Source organism: Schistocerca cancellata, chromosome 4 (assembly GCF_023864275.1).
Source record: "Schistocerca cancellata isolate TAMUIC-IGC-003103 chromosome 4, iqSchCanc2.1, whole genome shotgun sequence".
Classification (NCBI taxonomy): domain Eukaryota; kingdom Metazoa; phylum Arthropoda; class Insecta; order Orthoptera; family Acrididae; genus Schistocerca; species Schistocerca cancellata.
The window spans coordinates 138,142,874-138,156,003 of NC_064629.1; the positions used below are offsets into that span (position 1 = coordinate 138,142,874).

Sequence of the window (13,130 nt, forward strand, 5' to 3'; positions counted from 1 at the left end):
TCTTAATCTTACTGCAATTAATGAAGAAGAATTTCACACTAGACGCTTTTCGCTTTTATTTACAAAGCATCTTCTATGTTCACTGGTTTTCCTGCTTCATGTCAACCTCCACTATTGAAGAGAGGGAAAGCAGTAGTGTGAAAAGGATGTAAACATGAAGCAGGAAAACCAGTGAACACTGAAGATGCTTTGTAAATAAAAGCGAAACGAGTCTGGTGTGAAATTATTTTTCATTAATTGCAGTAAACTTAAGATGACAAAGCTAATAATAATTAATTCTACATATCATTCATTATAGTGATTTTTAGCAGTTCCAATGCACATCATGTGTGTGCAGTAATTCATCTGCAGATTCACTGCCATGGAAAACGTATCGAGATACATCAGTGATCAAACTCAGAAGGCAAGACAGCCACGGATGCCCTGGCTTGAGAAATATTCAGCACACGCTGTGCTCAGCGAAGCAGCGAGCTGAGCCACAGGCAACGGTCCATGGGGAAAGCCATTAGCACAGGTAACAGGATTACGCAGCCTCAACGGCGCGCTTGACCCTGCTAGATGGATGCACGGCTGCAGTAGCCAATGGGTTCATGATGGCAAAATTGGTAGGGTGAAAATGCTACAGCATATGGGAATTAATCCTGGAGCAAACTGCATTAGAGAACTTGATTGGACGGACAAGGTTTGCATTGATAAAGCTCACAAAGGAGTCACAAAGAAGTTCAGAAAGAAAAAAAATCTTGGAAGAAGATCAAGAGGATGATATACAGTATGGTGCAGGGTGCTTCTGAGTGACTAAAAATAAAATAAAAAATTAAGCATATATTAAGTGAGTTACAGTCTTTTAAACTTTAGAAGCCATTCCTGAAAATTTACATTTTCTGTTGCATTTATCCCTAAATCTCAGAAACCACTTTGAGTAGAGTATTCAAATTTTCATACATATCCTGAGTCTACTGAACTAAAAGAACAACATAATGTTATGTATAATTAAAATTATTTAGGATAACACACATAAAAAAAGTAAACACTATTTTAACCATGTAATTAAAAAATTGTATTTACAAAAGCAGTCACTGAAATGCAATTATTGTCGTTCAGCAGACTCAGAACATACAGTTTAACGTCCTGTAAAAGTTTCATGTAAATGGCTACAGTGGTTCCTGAAATACAGGGAAGCCAAGTCACTAAATTTAACATTGTCGGGATAGGGCATTCCAACTCCCCTTAAGTGAAGTACTTCTCACGTAGAATAACTAAAAAAAATCTTAAAACATATTTTTATTTATGAATTGTTAACAAACTTGTCACAAAATATGTAAATGTACAATACACTGAGGTGCATATGATAATTTCCAGGCCAGCTATGCAGCATCAAAGAGAAAATCAGTTTAGAATAATTATTTGCATTGATCATATTACTGCACTGAAGACAGACACGAGTCAGATTAAGTAGAACCTATTCCCAAACATGCTAAAGAATAACATAGAAAGGCTGTAAGGTAAATGGAAAATCAGCCTGATATAATTTAATTTCCAAAAACAAAATCATGGAGATAGTTATCAAATGTAACTGTTACCAGAAATTTCTAGAAACAGTTTGTGACTAATCATTTTATCCACCAGTAATAAATTTAGTTTTTCAAACAATTACACTGGTAATGCCATATCTATGGTATGTTTGTTGCTTGTTACAATTTCTGCAACACACTTACACAGAACAAATTGTGATCTTTTATCTGAAGTGTCATCTAGCATTTAAGAGACTGATAGTTTTACACGATTTTATAGATTGTCCATGAACCATGTTTCCACATTAAAGTTATGAGAATTAAATTGAATGTCTCATAAACCAGAGTTTTATGATATATATACTGGCCGCCTGCCATCAGGAGCTTAGTTCGTCAGCGCACCTGACGATGGCGTCAGGTCTGATCGCCAAAATATTGAGCCTGTTGGACACTATGGACCGGCAGTACACCCGTGGACTGTTCCAGCAAGAAATACGCCGGGAGAAACTGAATAATCAACTCTGTCACTGTTGTAACATGTTGCCGGAACATTAATTACGAATTCCTTTCATTACTATCACAGTAGTAAAATTAACAATAAACTTTTCTTTTTCATCTCATTCATGTATATGCGAACTCTGCTTCTTCTGTAAGGTCGAGAGATGCCTTTCAGTATTGTTGGCCAAAGCACTCTGCTCATAGCTCAGGTTGATGAAGAGGAGTGGTACGAATATGGCAAGTTTTACTTTCCAATGAATCAGATTCATCCACTACAGCAATGCGTGGGCAAGAGAGGGGAGGCTGAAGAGGGTAAAAGTGGATGCAGTTGCAGACCATCCTGTTGCCAGGAGCAGAGAACTTTTTGTATGGCACTTACAACTGCATAGTAGTGGGAACAGAGAGTGCCAGTCGCCTACACAAAATGCCTCAATAACTTTTGATTTGATCATGCACGTGTCATTAAGGCCCGGATGTAAATGACCTAAAAAACAACAAAATATGCAAGTATTTATGACTGTAAAAATAAAGTATAACTTTATGTAAGTTCTTGTTGATTTTTTTATATACCATGTAATACAAGATTAACTTCTGAAGAAATTGTGAGTATAGTACTTACTTTTGCAGGGTTTGAAACTACTACCACTTATTTTTGAAATGTCTGCACGCGTCTGAAAAAACATTAAGTACAGTGAAAACAACAACAACAATTATCCAAAAAATAAAACCAGGCTTTTACTACTGCACATCACTTGTTCACAGCATTTCAAATTAGTTAACACGTCCTGTCAATCTTCAGTTTCTGCAAAGTGGCACAGGATCACGTGCATTTCCAGGTTTATGTCATAGATACAGTACTCACTGAGGATAGTTTTGTACTTGGAAAAGCTAATCTCCACATTACATCTGAATGTGACAAAGTCATTGCATGCCGGTGTCAGTTCATTGTCTTGAAATGTTGCTACATTACCAAAAAGACTGTCATTAATTTTGCACACTAGAACATCCAGAATTCTCCTGGAGAACACACTGCAGTTTACTGTTCACTTTGTCTGTCATATGACCATTAGCTTGACCCAGCAACTTTTCACATGTTGCAAAATACCCAGGATGTCACACAGTTGAGGACCAGCAGCTTCCAGTGATGTGATGGCTTTTGATACCATGGAAAACTTGATGTTGATGTATGCCAAGTTTCCAGATGAGGTATTTGTAAAGACCTCTTTCAAAGTTTTGGTAGCACTTGATTCAAGGTCACAAAAGACTGTCTTTATTTTGGTGTATTTGGTGCAGTAAATCTCAGCAGTATTAAGCCAAGAACCCCATTGTGTAAGAACAAGCTGAGGGTGGAGGCCTAGTGAACGTGCTTGTTCCTTGAACTTCTGCACCTGTAACAGAGCTTTCACACAGATTTGCTTGCCACAGGAAATCAATTTGTCCACATCAGGGTAATTTGATCACACCTCTTCTGCAACTCTGTGTAATGCATGTGCAAGGCCAGTGATGTACATCATACAAAGGTAGAGAATTTGAAGCCCCTTGGCTGCTGCAGCTGTGTATGGAAGCAACATCTGTTACTAGCAGCAAAACTTTCTCTCTGTTCACACCATCTGGCCACAGTAGCTCCACAGAGTTGTCAAACAAAATGGCAATTGTTGAGTTCCTTTTTCTCTTGAGAGCTCCACATGTTAGGAGGAATATTTATAAAGGCCCATCAACTTTTAGAACACCAACAACAGTTGCTACAAAACTCCCACCCACAGCAGTGGTTTCATCTATGGACACCCAGAACGTTTGGTCAGCGATATTAAACTGTATTTTGTTGAACATCTGCTCATAGCACACAGATAAATAGTTCTTTTTCAATGTAGAATCATCTGAAACTGCATGTGTTGTGTACTCCAAGAACTGTCTAAAGTGTTTATTCTTCAGCTTCTCCAATGGTATACCATCATCTCACACAAGTCCTTGAAAAATGATTGCATGGTTGAAGCTGGACCTGTCTGCTCAAATAACAGTGTTTGCCTATTTTCACTTTTAGCACTTCTCTACACACAGCTGGCATATTTGGTGGTATTACAGTGATGTTGCACGTTAAATTAGTTTTATGCACTAACTTTTACTTTGCATAGTTTACAAAACAACATTTCCCTGTCAGTACTGAAGAACTTCTCTTCAAAATCATGAAAAAATCTCACAACATCATGCTGTCGAAGCTCTTTACCTTTGGCTCGGCTTGTTGAATCAGCATGAGCATTTACTCAAACCTGATGCCACTGATCCAGGTTCATTCAGGTGTTCTCTTTCCTGCCTTATTTGCACAAAATAGTCCTGTTGAGAAGGGTCTGGACTGTTGTTGATAATGGGTAAGTTGGCAGATAAAATCATCTATTTCAATAAATAGACATTTCAACATTTAACCTAAAAGAAGAAGTAACAGATGACTTACAACTAGACTACTGCAGTTAATAATGAAGTCTAAAAGTCTTCAGGCTTTATAGCGGCAAGTTTAACAAGCACCCTCAAGCCCTCGCTAATAACTGCTGTTAGGTCACGCAAGTGAAGATCACAACTACACTAAAGCCAGAAATCCTCTTCCATGACACAGAGAGGACAGTGACTTACAGAACACAAATTCTACTCTTGTATGAACATTCAAATTTACAAATAACACAAGAATCAGATCAGAGTGAAGTCTGTCCAATGACCACAACTTCACAGTGAACACTGCTCAACATCCTTTGTAAGGCATCCAAACTGCTTTTCAAAGTTGTTGTTACTGTGTTTTATCGGTAGTCGATGATGTTTCACCGAGCTCAACCACAGCAAAGAAGCCACATGTCCGAGCTGCATCACCAGCAGTGCCAATCCAGATGAGGCAAGAACCACACCTCCTGGAGCTGCCAGATGTCACCACAGTGAAACTGTTATGAAATAGGCTAGGAGAGAAAGTTCTGTGTGAGTTCTGACTTGGGCCAAATCTCCAGTGAGTGCTCTATTACCATCTCCAGCATACAGAGTCGACAATTCATTGCTCTGCCGAGCTACTGACAGACTTGAGTTCGGAAAGTGTGTTAACTTGCATTCTGCAGACAGTGGTGTTGTAACTGTATTCAGACTTCAGAATTTAGACTGGTCATTTTACACAGCTCTATACCTACAGCTGTTTCTTGTCTATCAAGAGTTGTATTTGTATATACTGTTACATGTGTGGAACAATATGTGACAGAGAATTTGTGGGGCAAATGAAGACTTGGTGTAATGTGTGTCCCAGTGTAGAGGGCATTTCCAGTCTAGAACATAACAGGTAACCAATGCATTTTTCATTTTTTGAACATGATAAGCATGAAAGTGTATTGTCTTTCTGTCAAGTTAATCCCATAGGTTCATCCTGATGAAGTGACAGACGATGAGTTAAGTTTCCAAATTGTCCAGTCACTTTGAATCAAAAGTGCATATTGCTGCTGCTAGGTACAAATTCTTTTGGCTGAAAAAGCAGCCTAGGCAACCTTATGAACTGTGGGTAACAGTGCTCAGAGGACTCACACGATAGTGTCAAGTCAAATGTTCCAATGATTTAAGTCACAGTGCTGTGATGCTTTGTGATGCTATAACTTAAAATGTTTCTAACACTCTCATTGGGGCCTCTATTCTAAAACTGCTGAACAAAGACTCGAAAACTGTGTTATCTATCACTGAGTTTCATGACACAGTAGACATTACAGAAGTTGATATGTAAAGTATGTACAGGCATTTCTGTGGTGGGTGAAAAAGTGAGAAATTTCTGGAGTCAACCCCTCCCCTCTTCCTGCACAAACAGAACGTAGCCTAAGGTCTAAGTTCTACACTCATAAGTCCTGCCGTCACAGCAGCTTTGAAAACTGTGTTATTGATCATCGTGTTTCAAGGCATAGTAGACATTTCAGAAGTTGACATGCATAGTTCAACCATTTCTGAATTGAAAAGTGAGAAACTTATGGGGTCAGCCCCAGGACACTGCTCCACCCTCTGTGTCCACCTTGTAGAAGCTACGTTCCTCCGAGAATGTTCAAGTATCAACCCCAGCAATTAGTGTTGTGCAGAGTCTTCTGAAAAGGTCGCCAATGGAAATGCAGGGTAGTGTCTGAAATGTCATCAAGATCCATCTATATCATCCCGAGTCTGACAGGGCTCCACTGGCAGCACCAAAACTATCTTTTGTCTGTTGTTTCTCATCATGTTGCCACCCCCTTTTTGTTTGCAGACCCAGTTTGTCACCAGGGCCTGCAGCAGCCACCACCTCCTGCTGTGGGGTGGTTGTCCCCCCCATGGGGAATGGCAATGGAAGTCGGCCGGGAGCTGCCTGCAGCATCATAGTCATGCGTGCCATCCACATCACGGCCTGAGGAGGAGTCGTGTCTGGTCACCCGACCACTTGCTCCTGAGGATCCTATGCTCTTTTTCGTCACCCCATCAGCATCCACATAAGTTTAACAGTTTTTGTGCCCAGAACAGAGGTGTGCCCCCTGGGGTTTCCCAGTCTTCGATTGCAGCCCTGCTCAGGGCAAATGCAGGGATGTGGGTCAATGCTCAACACCAACTGTAGTCTCGACACCTGTCCCTGCATCTGCATCGGTGTCCCATTCTCCTCCTCCTCATCGTGTTCCGCAATCTTACCCAACATAGGCGAGGATGTCTTGGGGAGGGGGGTTGCTGTGTCATTGATAGTCAATAATATCGCACAAAGGTAGACCAACAGTGATGCTGCTTGGACATATGTTGCATGTCCAAGCAGCATCACTGGTGGTGCCAATCCGGACAAGGTGAGAGACATGCCTCCCAGAGTTTCAGGTGCCTCCACAGTGCACCAGTTATGAAATACAGCCACAAGGCCACGAGACACAGTTCTGTGTGAGCTCTGACTTGGGCTACATCTCTAGTGAGTGTTCTACTTCTGTCTCCAGAACACGGAGTCAACGTTTTCAGTCTGCCAAGCTATTCAGAGACTTGTCTTTAGAGCAAATGTTAACTTCTGTCCCATGGACAAGTGGTGTTGTAATTGTATTCAGACGTTCAGCCTTCAAGATTTGGACAGGTCATTTTTTGGCAGCTCTGTGGCTATGGCTGTTTCTTGTCTATCAGGGATTATATTTGTGTATACTTTTCCATGTGTGCCTACTCCAGTCACAGAAGTGGAGAGTGATAAAGGTAAGTTTCATTTTCTTCTAAATAAAGTGCCCGGTCTGAGCTGATGGACAGGGCAGTCATAGCATACTTTTGTGTGTGTGTGTGTGTGTGTGTGTGTGTGTGTGTGTGTGTGTGTGTGTGTGTGTGTTCCCTTTTCTGAAGAAGGCTTTGGCCAAAAGCTAAATGTGTAACAGTCTTTTCATTGTGCAACTCAGCATGTCTTCTTTACTGTGATTGGCAATCGATCCTTTTCCTTCTATCATTGTAAATAAAGTGGTTTGTTATTTGGCTGTTGATGTTACTAAATTGACTTTTCTCTGTGTTCACCTTCGTGTATAAATACGGTATATAAAAGTTACCAGAAGAGAAACTGAGCTCTGTCAAATTCAGGCATGAAATGTTAGAAGATTCAATATGAGATGGGGGAAACAAAAAAATTAGAAGAAGGGAGTGAAAAAGATAAAGTTAAACATGGCAGTGATTCGGAAAGTAAAACTGGAAAAGGGGGAAGACATCTGGTCATATATCAAGAATCAATATTGGACAGGAAGTGGCAGGTAGCGTGAATAGAGAACATTTGTCTGGAAACTGTAAAACCCATAACATACATAAAGGGGGTGAAAATTTAACAGAAGTGTCAGACTAGACTACATATTATGGCAGAGAAAAGAAATGTGATTTTATGTGTAACATGAGCAAAGACAAATGATTGAAATGAGAGGAATGAGTTTTGAACTATGCAGATGATACTGCCAAACCAAAATCTGAAATGAATAATAACATCTCTTTAAGTTCTAAGAGCAATGAAGCAGTATTCAGGCCACATCTGTCAGCTGCTGTAAGATGTCTAGTGTAGGCAAATACTGTTCATAGGTCTTGAGCAAAGAGGTTTTCTGATGACATTGCAATTCTGTAAGAGGGAGTAAAGGGCTTGAAATATCAGTTGAATGAAGGGATCCAGTCTTGACGAGATTATAAGGTAAATATCAACAAAAGGAAAACACATATAATGTAATGTTGCAAAGTTAAATCAGGAAGTTTTCAGGGAATTAGATCCAGAAATGAGACAATAAAAGTATTTGATGAGTTTTGCTATTTGGGCAGGGGGGGGGGGGGGGGGGGGGGAAGCTGATGATGGCCAAAGGGAGAGAGGACTGACTGGCAACAGCAAGAAAATTGTTACTGAAGAAATGAGTGTCTTGTACACTTCGTCTGCCAAAAAGCCTGTCATGCTTGCAGTGGATGCCTCCTCTTATGATATTGGTGTTGTGTTGTCACACTGTATGGGCTCCACTGACAGGCCAATTGCATTTGCATCAAAGACCTTTAACAAGGCTTAACACAATTACAGCCAATTCAAGAAAGAGGCTCTCGCAATCATTTATGGTGTTACTCACTTCCACCACTATTTGTATGGATGCCGCTTTTACTAGTTACGGACCACATGCCACTGACGGCCCTGTCTGGTTCCTCTCAGCCTGTCCCAGCCAAACAACACAGAAGCTACGTCAGTGGGCCTTAGTGTTGTCCAATTACCAGTACAAAAGGATGTATACATCCTTCACTACGCATTCCAATGCTTACCTACTGCCGCAATTTCCAGTAGGATCAGTTGCACAGTTTGATTCATCAGAGGACTCCTGCTTTGTATTGATTCGCAAGAAAAGCATGTGTTGGAAGACTTTCCTTTCACTTTTTGCCATGTGATGAGTGTGACACAGCAGTGGACCCAGCACTGAGTGTGGTTGCAGGCATCCTCTTTTTTTTTCACTGACACAGTTTCTCACCAGAGCCTGAAACAGCTGCCACTACAGGTGCCATCACCTCTTCCTGCAGGGTGGTCTCAGCCCCCCCCCACCCCCACCCCACCCCTGCCCCTCCCTCCTGGGACACCAGTGGAGGTCCAAGACAATTTGAAAATTGTTAAGTTTCACCAGAAAATTGCACACAAATTTTCTTGGAATAAAGTTATTCTTCACCAAACATCTTAGGACTTTCATTTGCCCAAATGTACAATTACTCATTATTAACAATGCCTCAAAGTTGGAACTACACCTCATCTAGGAACACTGTATCATTCAGAATAACTACATTCTCCTGGTGATGGGTCTGATATCATCAACAACAGGCTCCTCTTTCTGTTATTTTTAGTAGTTTTAATTCATGACACATGGGAAAACAGTATGTATGAAGCTCAGTATTCTTTCTTCTTTTACTTTCATTGACCCAGATAAGATCTATTTAGAAAGGACATCAGTCCAAGACTGTTAAAGTTGCTCTGAAAGATTTTATTCTTCAAGCTTCTCGCTGAAATATAACACATAGCTGAACTACAATAAAGAGTGTGCAGATGATAAAATATGTAATTTTGTGTCGGTAATAAGTGTACATAAACATACCTCCAGCCAAAAATATTACACTGAGATCAGAGTGTGTCTTACACATTTAAGACCTCTGCTACCATCTGTCATGGATATTTCCTAACCAAGTAGTATCATTATCAGAGCAGGATGTATTGTCTAAAGTGGTGTTTAGTTCTCAAAGTCACCCTAATTTAATCCAAAAAGAGGCAAATACATCTTCTTTGTTCACCACTGAGAGCACAAATCTCATGTCTTTAGCACCAAAATCCTGTATTGTGTATATCCTTATAACACAACTGTCAATTATCGAGTTAAACAACTTATTCATTTTTGTGTATTGCGAGAAATTCACCAGAAAAAACTACAAAATTGCAAGGGGACACATTGGTTCAAAAGAAGTAAAAGAGCACAAAAAACTACCCTACCTTTCGGAAATATTAGTTGGGGACAGTTGGAAAGATATATGAAAGTACAGAACTGCTTAGAAAGGTTTTCCCTTGAATGCACACAATTTTTGATAGTTTTATCTCAAAGCACGAAAGAACTCATGAAGTAATCAAATGACAATTATGAATTCTACCACAGCCACCTATTAATAATGAAACTTAAATACCAAAATTGCTACTAGCATAAAAGTTAATACAACAGAAATATTTAAAAGTTATCAGATCAAAATAGATAATATCATGCATACCTTCTTCTCTCTCATCCTCACTCAGCTCTTGGCGTGGGTGGAAGAACATGTCAGGTACCAGCTGTCTGAGAAGTAATTTGATCTGATGTTTCTCTTCTTTGTGAATACCTGTTTGTCTCTTCACATGATGGATGAGCAAATTTGCAGTGTCATCCAATATACATTTGTTTTTATAGGGCAGAATCAAATGAGGTCCTGTTGAAACATCTACTGTTGTCTCTTCTGCTTGTTCATGCCGCTAGAAGAACAAATTATTATCATCAATAACTTACATAATCTAGGTTTAAAATATTGTCATCTATAAAAGCTCGAAAATATTTTTGGAAGTACTGTGTGCCCACATGAAAATTAAAATATGTCTCCTGAAAAAAATCATTACATAGTATATATGATTCACCAACAACTTCAAAGAGATGAATGTAAGAATTAGTGAGAAAAAGAAACCAATTTTAAATGATTTGTTTGCACTTCACACACAAATGTGTTACGTATAACACATGCAACTATTAGGAGCTATAATCTGTTATATCAAACACACCTTAGGACACACATCAATATTTCACCCTCTCTTCTGAAAATGTTCTACAGTCCAGTCCTATTTCCCTCACAAAAATTCCTTAGAAATATCGCAAAACTGCACCAAAAAGGATCTATATTCACCCAAAAATAACATATATTAGAGCTAAAAACCCATTCTTAATATTAGTAAAGTAATGAAACTGCATAGGGGACAAGCTGATGGTTTCATTTTCAATTCACATATCCTAACATGACAATATTTTAAATCAACCATTTAAGTTGACAACATACACATTTGAAAGTTCAATGGTCAGCACAGCAGCATGCACTGTTTCTCTCTTTGGTTATGCACACATCCATTTGGTGATATCTGAATTTTAAGTAGCATTTGTAGGCACTTGGCCCATGATGGAGCATCAAAATATAGCCCATGTTTTATCCTCCTGGATTTTTTTTAATCAAATATGTCACAAGCTAACTAGATTTCTTTCAACAAGTCTTCAGTATCCTTTGTGACTGCAATACCTGTTCTAACCCTCAATGTGATAACTGGGCACTTACACCCAGATATTACTGATATCTTATGCACACAAGCACAATCATCTAGTACAGGATTAGAACCTCTAACAATCTAGAATGTAGTCACTTGCCATGGCACTCAGCTTTTTGTACACTTGAGATTAATGTTTATGTAAATTTCAAAATAAAGGAAGATACATGTAACTGCACATACAAGTATTTTCCACTACATGGACACCTATAGAGTAAAAGCACAGGCAACTGTGGAAGTGAATTAAATCAAATGTTTAGTAATTTAAAAAAAAATATTTCTTCGTGTGAAAAAATGGTAAAAAGTTGCACTGTATTTCACCTTAATGCTGGTTCCTTGGATATGTAAATGTGCATGAATTCAGTGACATAAAATTTTTTCAGATGTCTGTGCAATCACACATGTTAACTTGGGTCCATCCTCCTTTTAATGTAACATATTTCCTCTTAATACCTCTTTGAAAGAAGTCACTAGCCCATTGATGTTGATAAGGAAGAGTGTAACACAGCATGGAGCCCTGAGGAATGCTAGACCAGAGGAGAGCAACTTATCAACTCTAATCTGAAATGATTGCAAGGATATAAACTGATGAATAAAAATAAGTAGAGAACTTCAAAAGCCCCGGTCATAGCAGGTAAGAAAGATGTGCTGGCACTAAGTGGTGTCATATGCCTTTTGTATGTAAAAAAAGAGGGAGAGAGGGAGAGGAGGGGGGGGGGGACTCTGCAGTGTGATGTAGGCAAAAAACAGCTATTGGTTTGCTATTTCCAATCTAACTAGACAGTCAGTTATGGATCAACTGGAAGCCACACTTATTGGGGGCAAAAGGCTCATGACCCAAGAACCTAGGTAACCATCAGGATACCAGCCCACGTGCTGTTGGTGAGGCATATTTGTTGGTAGCTGTCGGCGGTGAGGAATGGGTTTTTGCAGGGGATGCTGTGATTTATGACTAGCAAAGTCATCAGAAGATCAAGACCAATTGCAAAATGATTTAGACAAGATATGTGTATTGTGCAAAAATTGGAAGTTGACCCTAAATAACGAAAAGTGAGAGGTCATCCACATGAGTACTAAAAAAATCTATTAATTTTGGTTACATGATAAATCACACACATCTAAAGGCTGCAAATTTAACTAAATAGTTACAAATTACAATTATAAACAACTTAAACTGGACTGATCACATGGATAATCTTGTGGGAAAGGCAAACCAAGGGCTGCGTTTTATAGGCAGAACTTACAAGATGCAACAGGCCTACTAAAGAGATTGCCTACAATACGCTTGCCCGACCTCTGCTAGGGTACTACTGTGCAGTATGGGATCCTTACCAGATCGGATTGTTGGAAATCATTGCAGAAGCTGAAAGAAGTGCAGCTCATTTTGTATTGTCATGAAACAGATGAGAGAGTGCACAGACACGATATATGAGTTGGGGTGGCAATCATTAAGACAAAGGCATTTTTTGCTGTTTATTTATTTATTTTTTTAATTTTGCATATGGCAATACAGCGACAATATTTTATATATGAACAACAATATGTAAACAAAATGCATGAAACAAAACAATGTGTAAATAGTACATGTGTAAAAAACAAGCACTAGCACAAAAGGATAAAGTACAAACACTCAAGACAAAATAACTACACGTTAAAAGCTTGGCAAGCCTGACTAGAAACTCACTCATATATTTAAAGCTCAATATCTAGATTGCACAGCCAATCCAAAGCAGAGGGTTTCACATATATAACCTCAGATACAGGTGCGGCGTATCTTCTTAAGGGGCATTCCTCAATAATATGGCGGACGTTCTGTTCTGGTGCTCCAC

General features: G+C 39.3%; 1 protein-coding gene across 1 annotated transcript in view; it reads right to left on the bottom strand.

Moving 5' to 3' along the window:
• The window catches only part of LOC126183926 (paired amphipathic helix protein Sin3b-like), a 280,872-nt gene that overhangs the window by 71,325 nt on the left and 196,417 nt on the right, over positions 1 to 13,130 (bottom strand). The window contains exon 15 of the mRNA XM_049926273.1: positions 10,233 to 10,470. Within this exon, the coding sequence (XP_049782230.1) occupies positions 10,233 to 10,470 (238 nt within the window). The remainder of the gene's footprint in view (positions 1 to 10,232; positions 10,471 to 13,130) is intronic.